The following is a 22,760-nucleotide window of genomic DNA, read 5'->3' on the forward strand; positions in this document are numbered from 1 at the left end:
TCAGAGAAGCTAATATTGGCATTCTCACCATTTCCCACATCTTCTGTACTGATCCAGTGACATCCCTTGTAAATTGATGGCAAAACATAAGACTTTTCTTTTTTTGTCTTGCTTCTCTCCATGGTTTAACCTTTCTTACTCTCTGATCAAAGGATATTAGCAAAATCTTTATTTCCTTGGTTTTACAAATTTGGCTACAAAATTCTCAAGTTGAGACTTGGCAAACCCCGCCGTGGTATGCAAACAGTGGGGATGGGAGAAGGGAAATCACTTGGCTGTTGAAAAACTACATATGGGAAAGTCACGTGGCACTTTGTGCTTTATTTATAATTCTGCAAAGGCCTCTTCTAATTTGAAAGAGTAGAAAAGACCAAATAGCGGCTTCTGGAAAGCAAACAGCTTGATTTTTCCATGAGTATTTTTAACACAAGTATTGACTTCACAGATTGTAACACTTTCCTTCTTAAATATATATTTTTTAAGCTGTCGGGATGTATAACTGGCTAAACTAACATTGGGATGAAAACCTTAACTCCTGCAGCTCCTTGCTTTTTAAATTCCAATTGTGAAGCCGTAAGAGATGGTTTATTTTCCTTCAGCTTATAAATATGGAGCTTCCAGAAAGGTGCCTTGATTTATAAGTGTACCCAGTGGGAGCCATATGAATTTTGCTTTTGTATTTTTTTTGTGAAGGATTAAAGTGTTTCTTTCCAAATTTGTTTCCCAGGTAAATGCTGGGTTTAATGGTTAAGGAACTTTTAAGTAAGACCTGAAGCTGAATTTTTTTTTTCAGCTTTGGCTGTACCTGTGAACAAACGTTTCCAAATACTAGTCCTTGGAAATAACTCTACGAGTTAAAAATACAACCTTGGGTTTTATATTGGCTTGATTCTGGGCAGCGTTTTACTGATACCGGTGTGAGATAACTGCGTTGTGTGAAACTGCTTGAGCAAAACAAATGGGAGAGTGGTGGCAGTGGGCTGCCGGAGAGGCTCTGCTGCTCTGCTCGAATTGCTGAACGCAGCTAACTCGTGGTAGGACGGCATTTGAGGCCACATTTTGGAGTCATTAGGTTATAAACAGTCCACAAAATATTTTAAATGCCGCATGGTAATATTCCTCTGAAGCTTAAGATTCCCTGGGGAGAAATGAGAAGCACACCAAAAACATTTTCAGTTCAAGAGGCTTATCCACCACTTCCTAGATCACTAAAGCCCAACTGTCTCGGGAAGAAATTCTTACAAAAACAAGTTTTGATGCAGTTCTCAGCGTATAAGTGTGTGTGTGGGGGGGAAATACATTGGGTATTGGGGAAATACATTGCCTCTTTAATTGTCAGATTTCCATATCTTGCTAGCTATAAAAGTCGATTAAGGTTCAGAAAATCTTTCTGACTCCAATTTGGTACATTTACACGCATCTTCATTTTCAGTAATGCTTTTGAGTCTTGTGCTGCGTTGATGAAAAACATGGCAAAAGCATTCAGATCTTGACAGAATGTCTGAACCTGTGCCACTGAAAGGTGTCCTTTCGTTTCTGTTTCCTGGTAAGACTTCTTTTAAGGAGGGGTGTAATAAATATTGACCCGTCTTGAAGAGACTAGCGTCTCTAAGAGAGATGTAAATTTTTTTTTGTGTAATTTTTTTTTTCCTGAGAATAAATCTTCTGTGAAAAAGTGGCTGATTTGTGCCAGGCACAATCTATATAAAAACTAGGACTGCAGGGACTGTCTTGTGAAAATGGTCCTGTCATTAGCTGGCATTAGCATCTCCTGCCTTCACTGAATGCTTGGCATCTGCAGTGGCCCATCAACAGTTTATGTGCTTGTGCTGTTAATCCATCTAGGGCATGCCCTGAAATAAAACAAAACCTATAAACCACCAGCTTGTCCTTCAGAAAGGAATCTTATTTCAGATTGCCCTGTTAATTTGCAGAATACCGGGATTTATGGAGCTGGCAGGATGGCTCTGGCAGAGTTATCCCACTTAAAGTGGGATAACTCTGCCAGAGTTATCCCGACACAACGACACTTAAAGTGTCGTTGCAGACAATTTGGCAGCAGTGCTTTGCACTAATGAGGAAGCAGCAGGGTTGCACTTCCTCCAGCCTGCCTTGAAAGAAGAAGTGCAGAGGGGCTGAGCGTTCAGAGCTGTGTGCCTGTGAGACACAATAATAGCCCAAAGCCTCCGAGTGCACGCTTCAGCTGTGCAGTAACTGCGTGTAGGGAGCTGAACCCGGTCCAGCGGGCTTGATCGATAGCAAAGCTGCTTGATTCACCTCTGCTATTGATCTGGGTTCCAAACTGAGTCCATTTAAGCATCTGTAAGGGCCTCTTCTGGTGCTTGGTAGACGCACCGAACCACTGGTGCTGCTGGCTCACTTTGGCAGATACAAGTCCCATTTCACTAATGAGCTTCTGCATTTCCAAAACATTGCTTTATATATATTTTTTTTTTGAGTGGAACTTTGCTCGAATTTCCTCACAATTTGGGGATGTTTTTTGACGGTCGCTTATTTTTCCTCATGGTGACTTCAACTCAGCATGAGGTCAGGCTTCAGGAAATAGCCTGCTGGCTGCTGACACTTTAAAAGGTAGTCGTGCTCTTGGTTTATGCTGAATTAATTGCACGAATGAGGTATACATTTTAAGTAGTCTTAACATCCGATTTTTCAAAGGGATCTTGATATTTATTGTTGGAGGCATTATTTTTTGCTGATGTGAGAGCAATTTACTAAAATCAGTCTCCCAAAACGATGAAGACTTTGCTGTTCATATAGCTCAATTTTGGTCTAACAATTATATTGCAGCTAGCAAGGAGCACCCAAAGGCTTAAGAAAATGTTCTGCAAATCTGGTGTTAAAAGCTGAAGGTGAAAAAAAAAAAAAGGAAAGTATTAATCTAGAGTTTAATGAGGAAGGTGGATAAACAGTAACTGAAACAGTAACTCAGTAACTGGTGTAGAGACTGAGAGGTTTTGCTCTTTTGGTCCTTTGGGTGTGGGGGGAAATCCAGAAAACACACAAGCTCCTAGCTGTAATCCTACACAGATTAAAATTATGAAGTATAAAGGGGCCAAAAGCAAAGGAAGAGAATATAGAAGAAAAAGCTAGAAAAATGTGAAATCATTGGGGCCTCGTGAAATTTACTGTTGAGCACTTACAGATGTAGACATAGCCAGTTCTGAACTCAGTAGCTTTCTTCCAGGCTACAGGAAGTAGTAGAATAAATTGGTGAAGATTTTATAAGCATCTGTAAGGCAACAGGAAATAAGCAGTGGGGCTTTATCAGGAACAACCTCATGGGGGGAAAAAATAAATCTGTAATTTGTTTGATTCAGTGGATGTTTCACAGCCCAACCTGACTGAGGGACTGTGTGGCTTATGGGGTGCTGTGTAGAGATCTGTCTTTGAGGTTAAATTACATACAGTGGGTTCATTACATGCTAACAAATAGTCTGTAAAGGTGACAGGTCCTGGAGAGGTCTGTTCCATCTCTGTGCCAACAGTTTGGGACACAAAGTGCTTGAGATGAAGCTGGAGGCTTGCATGCCTTTATGATGGTGGGAGAAGAACTTGGAGTAATGATGTGAAGCCTGGCACCAAAAGCAGTAAGGAAACGTGCAGAGAAAGGCAAGTAGAGAGAAAATGAATCAGAAATAGAGCAAAGCTAATGCAAAAAAAATAATAATAATTAAAAATATATATATATATATATTATGATGTAGTAATAGAATTGTCCTACGTAGGGCTGTTGTAGTATTCTGTACAAATAAGTGACGTATGCAGTTTTGGATCCCACATTTTGAGAAGTGGTTAAGTCGGAGACTGAAAAGGGTGAAACAAAGATTTAATCCCCGTGGCCTTTGAAAAAAGGCTGCTTTTGTCTTCTGAAAGCAGCTTAGAGGGGATTGGAGCAATTTTCCAGGTGAGGTAGGTTTTAAGAAGATGACCGCAATCAGGTGTCCACTTCTTAGTGGAGAAGAAGGAATTGCCTTAGCAGAGATCTGCTGCCTTATCTTGCACAAAGGCCTGGATAAATGTTAATGGGGAGAACATCCTAACTTCTAAAGAGTGTGCAGCACGAGATGGCATTGCCTCTCGAGGCAGTAGCACCCCAGCTGACTGCAGCCTCCTGAGTTGTGGGTTAGCAAATGCTGGCGGTTTAGGTGCAGTGAGCCCTTCCCAGAGTGGTTTGATTGACTGGGTGACTTACTGAGAAGCCTTTCCAGCCCAATGCCTCTGGGATTGCATCTTTTCTTTCTGAACAGCCCTGACGTGTGACGCCTGTGTTAAGGAACAAGTGCTGAAAGGAGGACAGTTTGATGGCCGGATTGTAATTAAATCCTGCTCACAAATGTTGCTGTCCCTCCCTGAGCTGTTTTTATGCCTCTTTGGGATGTATTGTTGCCTGGAAGATGTTTCGTTCAGTGATGGGATGATTTTACACACTGTGGGTCTGTTTGCAGTGAAATAGGTTGGAGAACTTTCTCGTTCGCTTCCAGGAAAGGAAGGTTGGTCCTGATTTTCCAAAAGAGATGTTCAGAATTCCTGCTGCCCACATTACCTGCTCCAGGGGAAAAATAAATACTGATGTAGGGATACTGTGCTGGGAGTGAATAATTCTAAAAACTGAAAAGATTCCCTCACCTTACAGTTTCTTAGCTCTACAGTCACCCACAGGTCTTTGAGCTTTCTGGGTGATGAGGGTGACACATACCTTTGGAGAAGAAATTAGCTGTCTTCTGACACTTATGTTGTTTTTGTTTCAAGATTTTCTGTGTTGTTCTACTCCTGCTAATTAGTACCAATTAGCAATTGTAGTTCTTCTACAAAAGAAAAATCCCCATTATTTTTTTTTGTTTGTTTGTTTGGCTGGGTTTTGCGCTGTTTTGTTTTGTTTTTTGTTTTTTTTTTTTTAACACGGATACATCTGGGCTGTTTAGTTTGCGCTATGTGAGAACTCGAAAGAAAACAATGGTTGCAAGAGCAAGAGGCCGCTGGTATTTTGATCTAGAGCAAATGTGTGCCTGGCAGCCAGACTTCAGCGAGGCAAATCCACTCGCCCGTTGCTTTTCCCCCAGCCTGCAACCTTGCTGCAGGGAAATGTGTGAACGAGGTAGGGCAGCGTGGGTCACCCTGTCCTCCTCCGGCTCCGCTGCAGCCGGGGGAGCGCTCGCCTTATCTGCCAGCGGAATAACAACCACTAATGGAAATTACAGCAATTGGGATAAGATAATACCCATAAAGGCAGGTTATGCTGATCGGCGTTTCTTCCTGAGATAAGGCCGAAATGAGTTTGTAATTATTGGGCATTGAGCTTTATTAAATAAAGCATGCTTATGCATGCAAGGGGAACGCGCGTTGTCCATATACCGAAGGAGAAATGCTGCAGAGACCGTGAAGGTGGGGAGCAAGACAGCGAGGTATCTGCCCTTGGAATGGGAGAGCTGCCTGGCTTGCAGGTATGTCGCTGGAATTTAGAAACTGGCAGCGGTTCTGGGTGCCACCGGTGCTTTTAATGCTTGAGCGAAGTGCAAACTGCGTAATGCCGCGGCCCATGCTGAAACGCGACACGCGGGCATCGCTTCCTCCGAGCCGCTGCCCCTTGCATAACGGGGGCTGTCCCGGGCCGGCTGCAGGAAACATTTGGGTAACCGGTGGTGCGGTACTGCTAGGCACACAAAGCACAACAATTAGCTGTGCTTAGAGTCCTGTTGTTGTAATCTCAACTTTCTGGCACTCTCCCCGTTATGCAGCCAGGAAAATGGCTGAGTGAGGAGCTGGTGATGGGAGGCATTGATTTTTTTTTTTTTTTCTCCTTGTGTGTTTGAATGAACCAAGCTTGTACCTGGAAACCTACATCCGTGAGCTCACTGCTTTGTGTAGATCATGCTTTCTGAAGGCTTTCCTGTGTGAGGGGATCCCCAAATCTCTCTGCTACGCTTGGCAGAGCAACAAAGCATGTGGGCTTTTGGGGAGCTTTTCGTTCTCTTCCTTGTAACGATGTGAGCCAAAGCAGAATCGGTACTACAGCAGGGGAGAGATTAGGCTCAAAGGTGTTGATGTTTCCTGCTGTTTCACTGACAGCTGGAATCTGTACTTAAATATATACTGTGTTGGTTTATTTATTCCTCAATTTTTGTTTATTCCTCCTTTTAGAAAAGATGAGAATTCATGTTTCTCTTCCAGGCACTCAGAGAGCTCCTAACAATACAGGAATTCAAGCTGGAGGAGATGAGCTTGTATTTAAGATGAGGCTTTCTGAAGTGGTTTTTCCCTGAAGTTGTACATTTAAAAGTTTCTAACAGAAGAGGTTAAGATCTGATAGCACTCTCCGTGTTTTGTCTAGTGATTTAAAAGCGGTGCCTTTAACGCTGTTGTGCTGTGATCTTTCAGATGCTTGTGGTATTGAGCTTTCTTAATAGTTAAACTTGTGGTTTCCTTCCATTCTTTGCTTTGGTTGTACGAAGATGCATGTACACAATCTTTAGTGCTCTTTGTTTTTGGAAGAGCAGACCTAGCCCTCCTGTCTTTTTGCTAGTCAGGCCATGCCAGGTGGAAAGACTTCTCTTGCTTTTGTACCGGGGTTTAACCAAAAGCTCCGAGCCTCTGCTGGCACGAGGCAGTTCAGATGAATTTAGTTTTCTACTAGCTAACAGAAAGCATGTAAAACTGCATAACCCACTGGATTAATTGGCAGGCTCCTAATCAGGGGTACTCTATTAGGATCTACATGTATTTTCTAAGAGGAAGAAGCCCCAAACAACAGGTTTAGCCAAGTGCTGCATACCACAAAACCAGCCTTGTGTGTGACCCAGAACCCACCGATCGATGGGGATGTAGGTGCCACGGCACAGTTTGGGGGGTAAAGTCCAGGGATAACAGTGGAAAAATGCTCCAGCTGCACATATGTAGGGCAGTTTGAGGACATTTCCTTGCCTCAGCGTAACCTATGCAATATTGCTCTGCAGCGTAACATTATTGAACCGTAATATCCAGCAGGGTGCTGGGAACGAGGCAGCTGCTGATGTCTCTTTTTCCTAAAGGATTTCCCAGAAAATCCATTCCTTTCACAGAAGGACACAAGCCATGTAGCAATGGTGCTCTGCTGGAAACAGAAACTTAATTCTCAGAACTCAATAAAAGAACCTCTTTCTTGTAAAACCAGCTGAGGAAAACAAGACTGCTGGGATTTGGGGGGCTTTTTTAAATTTGTTCAAGATGCAAACTTGAGCTCAGAAAAGACCAGTGAACTTCAGAAAGATCTGACCAGGCTGGATGAAATGTCAGATATCCCAGCAAAGTCTTGCATGACAAAGCCATTTAACCACTTACGTGCTTCTTGTCAGGCTAACTAAATGCATCATGCCTGAAGGAATACCTGAGCATCTTTATGCAACCAGGTGCCCATTTGACACCAACATTTATGAATATTTTTTTTTTAGATTAATAAGAAAAATAGCGTAGATTAACATGCAAATACTTCCTAATTTGAAGGGATGCCATCACGTCAAATTACATGCGTCTGTGCACTTATAATAGAGGCAGCATGTAATTAAGTAGTTGCATTCGTGTGGGTGTTTCCCATGTCAATGCACCTATCCCTCATGTAAGCCTGGATTTTATCTGAGCGTTTTGCAGAGTGGCACTTGTGAGAGGCAGGAGGGGCAGAAGGCCATGACCTTTTGTGGGTTTTGTCTTCGTGCCCATGCGGATATAATACAATTTGGCTGATCCCTGCCTCTCTTCTCCTGCTCCAGACTTCTGTCTGAGGTGTATTGTGGCGGTGAAATGCCACGTAACCCTCCTTATCATCAGTTTTTGTGATAGGTTATTTTAAACGTGTTTGCAGGTGGAGAAAGGGGGCTTGTGTCTGTTGTAACTGGACCCAGCAGTGGCAGCGCTGCATCCCAGATAATTGCTCTGTGCATGTATGTATCCTCCTTATTGAAGACTCATGCATTAAGACTGTCTGCTGGCATAATTGCCTTAGACCCTGATGAAAAATTCATCTCCTAGGACCCCAGAGGGTCATTTGGAGCAGTATTATCCCAATGAAGTCTAGAGGCAAGAGAAGAGCAAAGAAGAAAATAACCTTGAAATCAATGCCAGTCACCCTAGCACTAGCGCCGTTAGTTTTGGCAAATCCTATCTCAACAATAAAGCCAGCTGCCATTTTGGCATCAAGACAGGCAGACTTGGCACCAGCCCCTCTGGCACCAAAACCATGCTTCGTGGGAGCTGGCATCAACGGTGTGAAACGAGGGTAAGGCCCAAGGGAAATGCCAAGCAGGCATATGAGATGAGCACTAAAAATAGCAAGTTGCTGTCATTTGGAGGAAAAAAAAAACAAACTAATAGCTCTTCTAAGAGCAGGGCATCTTCAGATCTCCATCTCCAAGGTTGTGCTGGTAAGCAAGCGCATTGACAGCTTCGGGACAATGCTGTCTGCTGTGAGGATGTGACCAAAGGCCACACGCGGGCTGTATTTTTGGTACCCGCATGGTACAAGGCTCTAAAACGAGAACAGACGCCTTGATCCCACATTTGGGGGATCCTGTTACCGTCTGCACACGTTGCCTTCGGCCCCGTCTGGAGCGGATCATCTCCCCTTGATCCGCCACCAAAGGCCCTGTTTGCACACACGGGCAGAAGGAAAATAAGAGCCATGCTGCCAACAAGCAAGGAGCCTGGCGAGTGTCCCTGCGCCACCCCGGGCACGCTGGCCCTGCTGAGACAGTCTCGTCAAATGTTTTAACAGCTGATCTCCCCCCACCCCTCTCTGAGAAAGGAGAGGCGGCTTTCCCCTGACTTCACTACCCGCTCCAGACTAAAACCGAAGCCTGGCATCGGTGCCCGAAAGCTGGGCAGGCCGAAGGGGCCGAACTGGCCCTGTCTCCGCTGACTGCAGGTGGTGTCGTCTCTGAACGGGGCCATTCCAGCTCTTCTGTCCCCCCTGCCTCAGGGGCTGAGGCCTTTAAAGCTTTTTAAGGCCTCTGGGCTTGCATGGCAGGCCTGGGTGTTGAAACAGGGGTAGCACAAGATCACACAAACAGCCTTTTGTATTACAAAAGCCACTGCATGGTCGCAGCTCTGCTGCTGTGCAGAAAAGCGTGCCGGACCTGTGGCTGCCATTTTCTCCTCCTTGAGCAAAAAGCAGTGGGAAACAACAACACCGAGTGCTGAAAACGTCAAGCTATGGTTAACAAAACTCATTTTGGTCTTGGAGAAGGGGCTTGGGGTTTTTTATATAACTGTTTTCAGTAGTGATGTTACCACTAGATATGATACCTTGAAATGATGTGACATTACAGAGTACGGTGTGTCGTTTCCAAAATGCCAAATTATTCAGTGTAATTTAGAAGAAGTTGATGAAAATAGAAAATAAAAGGTGGGTGGGGGTTGGCCTCTTCTCGCAGATAACTAGTGATGGGACTGCAGGGAATGGCCTCAAGTTGCACCAGGGGAGGTTCAGGTTGGAAATGAGAAATTTCTTCTCAGCAAGAGCAGCCAGGCGTTGGGACGGGTTGCCCAGGGAGGTGGTGGAGTCACCGTCCTTGGGGGTGTTCAAGGAAAGGTTGGACGTGGTGTCTGGGGACGTGGGTTAGTGAGTGACATTGGTGGTAAGGGGATGGTTGGACCAGGTGATCTTGGAGGTCCTTTCCAGCCTTAATGACTTTATAATTCTGTGATCAGTGGAACAGCAGAGCTGGTAGGAGAGTCTGGAGCAGCCTGGATGCGGCCTGCTTTTGTCTTCTGTCAGATGGGTGTTGGAGGGGGCTCCTCTTGCCCTTTCCTGGCTGTCTTCCTCATGATAGCTTAATGCTGAAAGCAGCCTCAGAGGAGCGATTGCATGCTTTACAAAAATGCAAAGGAAGGTGCTTTACTGTTGGTATTTCTTCACCCACGTACAAAAATTGAAGAGGAGGACAAGCAAAAATACCAGGTGCCTGTGGGTGGTGGTTTCCTATGCAGTGCCTCCTCCTTTGGTTCAGGGCTCACTCCTGGCTTTCAGGTGGAGGACGTGGTGTGTATTTGCAATTATCTGCTCGTCTGACAATTGCTGTGCAAGATTCAACCAGAATCGAGCATGAATTATAGACACTGGGGCTCCCCGCAGCACTGAGCATGTTTTGAAGTGCTTGGTCCCTACCTCCCTGGTTAACCAGTTACTTGGAGACAAAGCACAGGTGACAGCAGTGAGGTTGAAACACCGTCCCCATTTGCTTATCTAGACTGAGTTGCCTGCAAAAGCATCTTGTGCTTCAAAACCATGGAGCTGACAGCAGCAGCAGCAGGCTGCAGGGAAGGAGGACCTGCCCAAGGACAGGCTGGGACCACTGCAAGCCCTTGAGCTTCATTGCACATTGAAATTCATTGATCCAGCTGTGGCACTGGCTCACAAGTCAGTTTCCACATGTAAAATGCCTTTTGCTGGAGTTACTCTTTGTTCTCTCTAGCAACGAGGAAGGCGTTTTGGTCTGAGAAACATTAAACACGAGTGACTTCTGCATCCTTGTTTTGTAGTTGGCTGCATATTAATAGGGGGACCTGCTTTAACCACCTCTGAAGTAGTTCAGTGGTACTAGACCCAAAGGGTCTGAAAGGTTTATTTGTATTCCTTGAGCAATAGAGAAGATCCTCTAGGTGCTGGGGAAGTATCAGACTGGCCTGTTCCTCTGGAATTTCTTGATGATGATGTGTGTAGGCAGCACCAATGCTGCGAGTTACAGGAACCCAGTGCATCTGTTCCTGGTGCCGGAAAGTTGTGTTTTTGTATGGATACTGTCAGGATGGTAAGGGGTCCTTTGCTTTTCAGGAGGCGGTAACAAGTAGGCAAGTGGTCTACCAGAAGTTGCACTAGTGGTCTAGCATTGCGCTGCTGATCCAGCACAGACGATTTCCAAACATCTTATGCCACTTCTGCTAGCAAACAAACCCCATTAGAGCAAATTCTGCCAGGGCAGATTGAGCTTGGTTATTCCTGGATGTTGTCTTACCATAAGAGAAGCAGGGATCTGCTTTTATGCCTTCCTATATTTTTCTCTCCCTTTTTTCTTTACTTGCAAAGCCATCTTCAGGACAGACAAAGATAAAGTCACCCCCGTTCAGGTTGCTCCTTTCACATTTTGTTTGTGCCTGACAGATTTGTGTAGTCTCGGTTCTAGCACCCAAGGCTACGGGCTGACTAATGAAAATGGATAGCTGATGCTCAAGGGATGCTCCTGTTACCAACGTGAAAATAACAGCATCCTGGGGTAAATGGAGGACTTTTTAGATAACAGTTGTTCTGACTTCAGGGTTAACCTACATATATATATATATAGCTGCAGTATTCATTTTTTTTCCAGAACAATGGTATTGCAGTTTATGGGGTATTACAGACCACCCATATTTAGTGCTCAAAACCTGTTCCTGCCTAGGACTCCAATAACGGAGCCACTGGGACTAGCGTTGTGCTTCAGGCCTGACAGATTTGAGCTGCGTGGCTTCATTTTTGTTCCAATCATGTTGTCATATCTGGATCATCTAAAGGTCAAGCTGTCTCCTCGGGGGTATCAAAATGGGGAACGGATCTTGCTGGGTTACTGAACCCACTCGTGAGCCTGTCCCATCAAACATCAGAGCAGCTGTAAAATGGGCCAAACAAATTCCATCGTCTGCTTCAGTAGCATGCTAGTATCTGAGATCACAAGTCGAGCAGTGTCTTTTGCACGTTGTGTCTGGTGCAGGTGGCATATTCAGGAGAGCAGAACTAGTGTCAGATAAAGCAAGGGGTCTTTATTGCATCTGCTTCAAAAAAAATTAAACCAAGAACTTGCTCACCTATAACCTGCAGTGGGATCCACGCTGATGTGCTGAACAAGGATGGTTGGTGGCTGCCTAAACAAGCAGATATTCAAAATAATGTTGATCCTGTAATCTGTCCTGACTTTAGCCCTGATTTTTCAGAGCTCTCAAGTGATTTATTCACAGAGAAGAACTTGTTTGCTCTGTTTCTCACATCTTGGATAGTTACACAAGACATCATAGGCACGGCCCTGCAGATGTTAAACTCCAGGTTCACGTAAAGGAAGTGAAACCCATGCTGAGCCTGATTTAAAGCTGCTGCTGCTCTCATTAAAAGAACAATTATTTCAGCTCTGCTCGCTCCCAAGCAGAGGGCAATAGAAAATTAGAAGGGTTTTGGAAACAGGCAATGAGCAGCTGAAGGCTTTGGGAAAAGATTTTACACTAAGAGGACTAGGAAGATGGATATCTCTTACAAGAAGATAGCTAACACGTACAGACTAATGAATGGGTGAGGAGATGGATGGGGACTTCTGTTCCCACCTGGTAATAACATGAAAGTCAAATTAGAAGGTGGTGAATTCACTACTGATGAAAGGAATTATTTGTTTATAACCACTGTCTGTGAAACTCATTGCCATTGGAGCTAGGACTTATGGATTAAAAAAAAAAAAAAAAAAGTAGAAAAAAGGTGGGGGTTAAAATGATACCATTTGAAATATCCAAAACAATTGCAAAGATGAGAAGAACCTGAGTGTTTTGAAAAGACTGGGTTGATTAGGATATCAAAAGGGTATGAGCTAACTTGTGCAACTGCTGGGGCTGGGGAGGTTTGGTTTTGTTTTGCTTTTTATTTCTCTCCAGGGCTTTTTCCATAGTCACCTACCGCAGATTTTGTGGAGCACATCGCTGGCTGCTGTCAATCAGGGACTTCGAGAGAGGGTGGCTGCTGCAGTCAGATGTGGAAATGCCTATTTGCAAGCCGCATTTTTTGTGTCATTTTTTTTTTTCAGAATCACTGAATTCACACAAATCAGGATGTTTTGGCTTTTCCACCGAGTTACTGCCTTTGATAGTCCCTCACGACCTGTCTTCAGTCTGGAATGAAGCTTTGCTTTTTGAGTACGTGCTGGAGGAGAGGCAGGTTGTTAAAGTTAGATCCCTTCTGACAGTAGGGATTCACAAATTGCTGCACTGGCTCAGCCCTCAGATCTGTCTAGTCCAGGGCTCTGTATAGCAGCAGCCAAAATCGGATATTTCAAAGGACAGTGTGAGGCCACAGAACAGATTACTAAAACAGAAAGCTGCCCTTTTATATCATTGGTGTTTGTCCATAGAATTGGAAAAGCAAAGGTTGAGAGTTTGTTTGATCCAGAGGCACAAAAGCTGGAAAATCCCATTGCCTGGTGATAGTTAATGCTGATGTTTTGTGTCCTTCAGGAAATTACTTACGTGCCTATTTTCTCTTAGGAAAAACAGAGACGTGCTCACCTTCGACAGCAAGTTTATATGGTAGCTTTAAAGTGGTGTGAAAATAGGGAATAATTATTCCAGCCTTGCAGCCTGGTTGTGTAGGGGTCCCCCACCATGGGGTCCTCATTTAGGAAACAACCCAGGGCCTGGCTGGGAGGTGGTGGTGGTGGCAGTGGTCACTGAGTTTTGGTGTGGAAAATGGGTGCAGTCTCTGACGCTGCTGCAAACTGGTTGTTTGGGGATTTTCTGTTCTGTTTTTTCCTCTTTTTTTTGCTGTTGCAAATTAGCATTTGTAAGAATTGTATGCGGTTTGTGCCTCTTGCTGTCTTGCTCTCTCTCTGAAGTTATTGTTAAAACTTCTACTAAAAAAGGGATTCAATGAACTCTCTATGAAAAAAACAAAAAACACACTCCTTGCCCTTGTCAAATATTTTAATGTATTGAGCTCCAAAAGCTGAAGCAGCCAAAAGCAAGGGGAGTTTCCCCCCTTGCTAAACATCCACGGCGTTGCTGCTGCGGCACATGGGAATGGTGGCGGTGCCCCGGTCCCTGCAGGACAGACGAGAACAGCTGCTGATTAAAGAGAAGCACGAAAAAAAAAGAGGTTGCTGAACTTTCAGAGTGTAGGTAGGAAAAGGAGTTAAATTTAGATTACCTTCTGCAGTGTCATCCCCTACCCCGGCGTGGAACTTGCTGTACTCCTTGCTTGGGAGAGGACAAACAAGAAATGCCATCCTGTGCACCAGATGATGAATTTGTTTATAAGGCTTAATTGCCCCTTGGCACGAAAATGTGAAATGAGCTCGAGTAGAATTAGAAACCGGCCGTCGGGGCCGGTCGTGTTTTCCCTGGGGAGAGGGGGATTAAGATGTCTTCCCGTCACCTGTCTCACACTGTAGGGGCCCGATCCCGGCCCTGCCAAAAGCAAGGGAACTGCTGCCCTCGCTTTTAGCAGCCTTTGTGCAGTGCTTTGGGTCCGTCCATCCAGGTCCCTGGTATCTGGAGATGCTCAGACAAAACCCGCTGCCTGCTCGCCTTGCCGTGCAGCACGCAGCAGCAAATTGGGGTGTTTAATCTGTTTTTGAGGAGAAAGCTATTTTTTTGCTTGGCGAGATTTAATAATCACTGAGGACCTGTTGGCTCTCACAGACGATTTTAATAGCTTCTCCTCTGCTCGAAGCATCCAGCTAGCGGGGAGCAGCAGCCCCTGCTTGGCCACGGCTCGCTGCCAGCGTCCCACACCGGCAGCGCCGCTTCTGTGCGCAGCGAGCTGCCTGCTGGTAACCGGCAGCTGCCTTAAGGTTTCTTTTTTATTTTTTTTTTTTATTTCTGCTATTTTTTTTTTTTCAGAAGCGCCCGACCTGATGTCATTTCCCTCTTGCAAACACCCCGGCTCGGCTGCGTCTGAGATATGTCACGGGGAGTGGGAGGAGGAGGAGGGGGAGCCAGAGTGCGTGCCGTGTCCCAGGACCCTGTTTACATAGCATTCCCAGCCGAGGAAGCCCTGGTTTAAATAGGATCGGAGGCGCGGGCTCCCGCAGCAGATGAGGAAATGCTTGCTGTGGGGCTTTAAATTCCTGCGTTCCCATGCGCGGGTGCAGAGGATGAGCCTGCAGAATGCCTTTCCTCTTGGGTCTCAGACAGGTAACCGGCTTCGGTGCGGTGGGCGCTGCTTGCTTGAGGACGTGACTCGCTTTTATTTTATCCCCCCCCTCGCATAAGGAAACGATTTCCAGTTGTCCCAGAGCAGAACCCTACACACGGCACTTCCCCAGCCGTGGCATTTGACTGGGGAGTGCGGTTGTGTGAGGGCTGCGCTCTGGTTAGCAAGGAAGGAGCGAAGCTGCCGTTTGGGGAAAGAAACTCTTGTTTTGGTCGTGGTGGGGTAGGACTGCCGGCAGGGTTTCTCTTTGTGTTGTGCTCCTGTGCTGGTTTTGTTTGGTTAGTCTTTAGGGGTACTTTCCACATTCCTTAGAATTGAATTATGTATATACCATGTCTAAAAACTCACATCAAACTTTGAACCATTTTATTGAACCAGTATTTTGAGCATTAAACAAACAAACAAAAAAATAGGCATGTATTTTTTCCTCTCTTTCTCTCTCTTTCTCCTACAAAGGTCACCAAACAGAAAACGGCAACTTGCCATGCCCCCCAGTTTGGTGACTTTTTAATTTTTCCGGGGGATTTCAGCTCGAGCAAGAAACTTGGGGTAATGTAATGGCTGGCCGTGGGGAGTGGAGTGAGAAACGGTAGCAACTGCCCAGCTGCTCCCTGCTGGAGGAGAGTGCCAACTATTTGTTCTTAGGCTCGGGGAGAGCAAAACCTTTTTTTGGTCTGGGAGGCACGTCCGTAGGGGAATCTTAACTGTAAACTCTCTCCGGTGCTGCTGGGATCTGTAATCCACAGTAAATAGATACTGCATGATATCAGAGTGCTGCCTGCAGTTTCTAACGTGGCGTTAAACTCTCAAGATCTGGCTGTGGCATGTTTAAACTACCTACTCGGTGTCATGTAGAAATGCAGGGAAAATGACTTAACAGTGCTGAGTAAACAGTTCTGTCTCTGTCCTTATCAGTTCAGGTTTTGGTGAAATGCAGCTCCCCCCACCCTGCTGATTTGAAAACACTTTTACATAAGAAACTACCTCTAGCACAATGACCTTCTGTAATTGAACGCAGTAGCTGTAATAATAGTTCGCTTGTTAGCACTCAGGGCACAGAGACTTTCCCTAAAAACCCAGGAGGAACCGAGGAGGGAGGTTCGGGCACAAAAGCTAAACAACTTCAGGTAACTCTCAACTCGCACTGAGGCACAGCTGGCTTTATGTTCGAGTTGCACGGGCATGTTTTCCTCTAAAGTTTCTTTCTCTGAACGGGTCTTTTTGTTTTAGAGAGGGGTTTGGCACAACTGAGGGGCTGCGTAAGGTGTAAAGCTGGCAGTGAGGTGTGCTTCTGTTTCACTTGCTCAGACCGAGACCGTCTGTTTATCTCGGTGGGCTGGACGGTGCTTTTTTTCTCTGCTTGTGACTTTTCAGCACAGATACAGAGGCATTTACAGGAAGCAGAAAAAAAGGTGTTGCCTCAAGAGCAGTTGAGCAAAGCTCTCGACTATTTTTATCCGCTGATGGAGGATAGGGTGGAAACAAGCCGCTTGAATGTTAGCTTTAATCATTTTTAGACTTCAAAAAGCAGGTATTTGGGATGGTGTCCTGCGTGCGGATAGTATTAAGAAATTTCCCACTTGTAAAAGGGGGGAACAAAAGAGTAGTTAGCGAGCAGCGCTATTTAATTAAAAGCGTGGGAGGAATTCAGGAACATCTCGTCACGCATCCGCCTCTATTGTCTCTGGTGTTTGCCCTCGGACTGTAAACACTCGGGTGTCCGGGCTGCCTTTCTTCCCCTTTCCCTGCTCAGCACTAGGGGTGCTGCTCCCCGACACCCATCCACGTGCGTCCCCTCATTTTGGAGCTCTGAGGGTCGCAGGTGGAAGCTTGGCCGCGTCCATCTGTGCTTGGTGGCAGAAACATTAAAGAGCAAGGGAAGGAAGGCTGAAGTGTTTGACTCTTTAACTCTTCCGCTTCTGATTTCTCAATTCTTAGTGCTGGAGGTTTCGGGTGCTGCCAGCTGTTTGGGTTTTAAAACAACCGAGCGCAGTGCGGCCTCCCCGCAGCCGTCATTTCCTGGAAGCGGGTCCTGCACACCACAGGGCCAGGGCTGCCGCTGGGAAGCTTCTAGCAAGGTGCCGAGGAAGTAAACACTTTCACGTGGCCCATACAGCGCAAATAAGGCCCTTGGTGCCGTCCGAAAGTGAAACTTGCTACAAACAAAAATGAAACCGGCTCTTTTTTGAAGTACCCCGGTGTGGCTGTAATATATAGGGAAGCCGTGCTCCTTTGAAGATGGCTGGTGATTTCTCCGAGATAAATGGATGCAGATAACCGATTTGTTCCTTAGGTAAGGGTTAATAAAACCTCAGAGGTTCTGCATCCTCTGTGGGTGAAGATGGGCCTGCTGTGGCTGATTAATCACGGCGATTTAAATATAATTCCCCTGACGCTAGCATTAGCGAAGTAATAAGTGCTGTGGATTAGAATTCCCGTTTTGGAGATCTTTATTGTGCCCGGGACAGCTCAGAGGCATAACTGCTCTCCCTTTTATTTTACTTGGGGTATTTGGATGTTTGTATTTAACACGTTTCTTTTTAACTTCAGGAAAACAAAATTTGAGTAGGGTGTCTTAGGAAGAAATGTCCTGGCTTCGTTTATTTCCTGGCCCCAGTTGTCTGCCGTAAGGCAGGCTGGCAGGAATTTATCCGCTGTGGTGCTGGGGGGCTGAGCCCCCAGGTTCCTGTAATGTGTGGTGATTGAAGCCAATTTCATCCTCTTCGTGTGCTTTTGTTCAATTTGTCCCATCTAAGGCACAGCGCTTGCCTAGATAGCTGCTGATTTATATTCCAAGGGACCACCAAATGTAGGGGGTTTGGATGCTGTGTGATGACCACGGAGCCAGGGAGGAGGCTGGGGGGCTGCTGGTGTGGCCTTGATTGGGGCCTTACCACTCCTTGCTGCCATCCTGCCTGCTGTACTTCCCTGAGAGCACCTGGAGATTTATTTTATTTTATTTTCCCCAAGATAAATACGGGTTAGTAACTGTTGGCCACGAATTATGGTAAACCCTATGACAAGATTTGGCATTCTGGCCTAATATTTCCAGCAGCGGCTTTAACCTTACCCCTGCTGTCTCTTATCTGACAGAGATGCTCATCGTCTCAAGTAGCTTTGTGTTTCTTGTGAGCTGTCCCCGATGGGCCTGGCTAACAAACACTAGTGGAAGTCTGATACGTGAGCTTGAGTAAAAAGCCAAGTGGCACCTCAGCAGTATCAAATTGTTTTTCCTGCTGTTTCTAACACGTATATTTAAGATACTGGTAGTCACTTCCATTTTGTAACTGCGTGCTTAAAGAATTTATATGGTTCAAATAGTGATTGTGAGTTACTAAAAAAATACCTAGGTTTTACATGCTATTCTGAGGATCGCATCACATGTTTGAATCCCTCCTGCTTGGTGGTTGTGGGTGCAGCTAGGTACTGAAAGCAAGGGTCTGCTGCCTGTGTGTAGTGAGATTAGTGACATAACTAGGTCAGGACTTTGTTTTTAAATAGATGCTTACTACCAAAGTCCCCTGTGGGAGCCGTGAAACCAGAGCGGTCAGAGGTTGAGCCCGAATCCTGTTAAATCCAGCAGCACCTTGCCCTCGGGCAGATGCCAGCCTGGCGGTCTCCTTCCCACTGCTGGTCTTTTCACCATGTCCCTCTGTTCCTGGGCCTGCTACTCCATTCTTTACTCACCCCTGGCACTCCATTACTAATCCTCACCTTTTTCAGTCCAAACAGTAATTTGCTGTGTAGTGCTGCACAAACGCTGTATTGAAGCTTGGAGAGGGCAGGGTATTAGAGTAGGTCTAAAAATCTGGCTGCCCTATTGAAGGGAGCAATAGCATGCAGCCCGCTGCCAGCAAATGCAAGTCGCATTTCCAAGTATTTTCCAGGGTGTCTGGATGTCACCAAGGCTGGGATGGATGGATGAGTGACACACACAGGCCACGCACATGCAAGGTGCTCATATTTAAGGTAACGGGGGCTGGATTTCTCTGGAAAGAAGAGACAGAGCAAAAAGCTAAAAAGGTTATTAGATCTCAGCGGTATCAGCCACTGCTGGTTTGAGTTACCTGGTTAGTGCCAGCTGAGGAGTCATCTTTTGTAGGTGGTTCACTGCCAACTATGCACTTGTGAGCGTGGGCTGCGGTGTTTGTTGCTGCGGTTGCACGTATTAATTTTCAGCTTGGAAAATAGCCACAGTGGTCTGGAATCTGCTCATCTTCATCTTTCTCCTTTTTGACATAGCAACAGCGTTACCAGGTTAGCTGCTGGCTTTTAAAAGTAGGAAAGTCCATTTTGAAGTCTCTCGATCCTTTTATTGTAATAATCCTCCATTGTCAATCAGTTCTTCTTTCTCTCCATTTCCTATATTGGCTTCAGAGGCAAGAAATCCTAACAGCTATGGCCATTAAACCCAACCACTTAGGTCTGAAAACCTGTCCAAAAGTAGGCTAAGGAGGTCTGATGACGTCCTTCCTTGCGTTGAGGGGCAGTTCAGCCAACGTACAGGCTTCCACGAATGCCTCCTGTCATGATGGTGCCCCAGGTTTTGACCTTTAGTTTGTCACGTAGACTTCCAGCAGAGGTCCAACACGAAACTGGAAGGTGGAGAAAGTAACTGGCTTTTATCCCTGGCACTGACGTTTGCTGTAGCTTTGGGCTTGACAACATATGCCACTGCCTTGAGTTCTCTTATACCCACCACTGCTGGATATTTTAAGGATTATTTGTAAAAGCACTTGACAGCAAAAGCGTGCTGCTGGCAGAGTTGCCAGCATGGTTGTGGGTTTATCACAAATGCCAATTTATCAACAACAAAAAATAAGTAAAAACTCTTTTTTTTTTGCATTCAAAGGAAGCTGCTTTACAAAATTTGTGTATGACAAGGGAAAACTAATCCAGAATAGGGAAAACATGTCTAGAGTACTAAGAGACTCTCCAAGCACAGCAAGATGAGGTCTTCACATCTCAATGAGCTTCTTTAGAGTGAGCCTGCTCGAGATTTAACAAGTGGCCTCTGTTAGATTGGAGAGGGGGATGAAACAGCCTCTGGGACTGCAGAGCCATCTTGTGAAAGCTCTTGCCTTTGAGTGTGCATCGGGGATCCAGCGAGTCCAGTTTCCCAGATCTGTGTCAGCTTGGCGATAATGCCAAGGAGGCAGCGATGTACACAGAGCCCAGGCTACGTGCTGCTTCACAGGACAAAGCCAGCTCCTTGAAATGAGCTGGAAATCTCCAAGGCTTTGCAGGAGGGAGATAACGGATGGCGTGTTCGGGCCTCTTCGTTGTGAAACAGGAAAACTCTGCTCTAATGGAGCCGAACACTGAGAACAGAGCCGGGTAGAGCTGCTTAGTAATCCTGTCTGGAGGCGTCTGCAGTTAGCCCAACAAAGGCTGGCGGGGAGGGATGTGCTTGCCTGGACAGCCAGAAAACAAGGCTGTCCTTCAGCAGGGAAGCCTGCCTCGGAATGCAATAGCCACTGGCTATTGGGGAGGAAAACACTTTCGGGAAGAAACCCTCCCCCTCTGTTGTTTTCCTAAGACTACCCTAAAAAAAACAACGAAACCTCTTTGTGGTACTTCAATACAAACTCCATGCTGCTAAGAGAGATTTAAAATGATCATTAAAAGTGCTGTTCAATGGGAACTAGAGATGAAGGCAGGTCAATAAACTGCGAATGCTCCAACTTTGCTTCTAGTTTTCTTTCCCATATATATATTTGTTATCTATAATTCTACTGTTTCAATCCTGTGCCTTGTCTGTGGCTGTTGGTGTGAAAGAGGAAGCACAAACCTTTGTGATATTGTTTCCAGGAGACATTTAGACTGGAGATAAGTGCATTGCTGATATGTCTTAAGTAGTTAGATTGGAAGCATATGATACAAGGAATGAATGGGAGAAGGAAGTAAAAATAATGTTACACTGATGATAAGAAGTATGCGGGGTAGGATTTAATTAGAAATTGAACCCTAATCCAAGTGCTCGGCAGAAAGTAGGAGCTTCCTAACAAAAAATGGTGCATCCTGTATCATGGCCTGATAGCAGAGCATTACCTCTTCCTTGGCTTGTGAAACAGTGGACAAAAACGTACAGTGGCTCAGATTTTGCAGAAATGGTTCTTGACCTCAGAGAGGAAGAGGAAGGGAGACACCTGTAATGCAACCCAGAGCAGTGCTCTCCTTGTGTTGGAATTTTTGTTCTTCCTGAAGATTGGGTGCCTTTTACCTTTTATCTTTTTCCCCATGCTGAGTTGAGTAACCTAACATCGGAGGCAGCTGTGCTCTGAGCCAGGGCTTGGACCACCTGATCTGCTGGGATTTTTTCCAAACTAAATTATTCCTTGATTCTGTGAAACTATTTGGAAACAAGGGTGACAGCTCTGGGTCTGACACGTGGAACGGGGTCTGACGGCTCCACGTTCCCAGAACCTGTCGGTGGCTGGGCTGGCAGAGGGCTACACGAAGAGGAGCTTCCCATCCTTATGGGAATTCCCATCCCTCCTGCTATGCCTGGCACAGGGCATCCAGTCCCGCATTCTACCTGGGCTTTGAGGAGCAAAGCTGGTGGCCCTGCACCACAGGAGCTTTGACAGCTTGGGCTTTTTGAACTGCATGGTGCTAAGAGCAAACTGCGAGCCTGTTCAAAGGTACAGGTGCTTGCGCATTAGAGAAGCTCCAGGCAGTAAGTTTACACCACAGTCTTGAATTTTAATTTGGATGGGAAAGCAGGATGTTGCTTGAGACTGGATCTCCAAAAGCAGGAGAGCCTCTGAAACCAGGAATGCTGCAAGTTCTGAAGCAGGAAGATTATAGCAATGTTGAAGCTGATGTAGGTTGCTGCTGCCAAAAGACCAATGTGTTCCTTATTGCTATCCTTTTGGAGCAGGCAACGCTGAATGGAACAAATTTTTTTGGGGGGAATAAACACAGGTGGTCAAGGACAGCTCAGTGTTGTGATGCGGAGGAGATCCTGAAATGGCACTGTGGGACTCTGTTCTCTCTCCAGCTCCACGTGACTCATTTGCTAGTTCAACATGTCACATTGATCTTCTTATGTCACAACCGCAGACCTCAGCTGGTGGGTTTTTGGCTTGTGCATTATCAACAGGATGGCAATTTTGCAATGGGATCTTAATTTCTCAATTCTGTTGATGTGAGAGCCAAAATCTATCCCGTTCATCAGTCGCTTTAACTCTGCAAAGCCAATAAAAGTGAGGAAAAGTGTAAATAAACTAATAAGAACATATGAGAGAAGAGATGTGTCCTGCTCCTAGTTCTTTTCCTGCTTCAAATTACAGTTTTTGGAATGAGCAGTGTTCCTGAAGCAGAAAATGCTGCGCTAGCTCAGCAGCGTCTGCTAAAAGTTGCTATCAGACACTGTAATTAGAGATGGAAAACTGCTCCTTAGTCTATAGGAAAATGTTGTTTCTTCTGTTGATGTGCAGTGTTTTAAGATGAGAATGTGAAATGTTTACTTTAGCTACGTGCAGCAAAGCAATCTGGCTGTTTTGTCCAGCAAAGTGGTGTTCTCTTGGAAATGGGAAGCAGGTACCACCTTGCTGTGTCTGCGGTGAGGTGTAGGATAGCCCACTAATGATTTTTAGAGGCTTTTGGGAACCTCATGGTGCCTGTAGTGGAAGGGGAAGTGGTTTATCTTAAGCAGAATTATGTTTGCTAAACTGTGTCCACACGATATCAAAGCCCTTCCAAAAGTTATTTTGTCACAGAGGTCAGGAAGCTGTAGTTGTTTTGGTTATGAAATGTGAACAAATTCTGGTTTGAGACTCAACCTGCACTTCGGGCTCATCTTTGTAGGTTAATTTTGCCTGAACTTAGT

General features: G+C 45.5%; 1 protein-coding gene across 4 annotated transcripts in view; it reads left to right on the forward strand.

The window, feature by feature from the left end:
- Positions 1–22,760, forward strand: part of WBP1L (WW domain binding protein 1 like) — a 53,705-nt gene that overhangs the window by 15,639 nt on the left and 15,306 nt on the right. Inside the window, exon 1 of one of the 4 annotated variants that reach the window (XM_068688345.1) lies at positions 14,651–14,907. The exons of 2 other annotated variants lie outside the window; for them this stretch is intronic. In XM_068688345.1, the coding sequence (XP_068544446.1) occupies positions 14,808–14,907 (100 nt within the window). In that variant the 5' untranslated portion in view covers positions 14,651–14,807. Of the gene's footprint in view, positions 1–14,650; positions 14,908–22,760 lie in introns of those variants that run through there. One more of the 4 variants, XM_068688343.1, reaches the window with a different exon arrangement.

Source organism: Anas acuta, chromosome 7 (genome assembly GCF_963932015.1).
Source record: "Anas acuta chromosome 7, bAnaAcu1.1, whole genome shotgun sequence".
NCBI classification, from domain to species: Eukaryota; Metazoa; Chordata; class Aves; order Anseriformes; family Anatidae; genus Anas; species Anas acuta.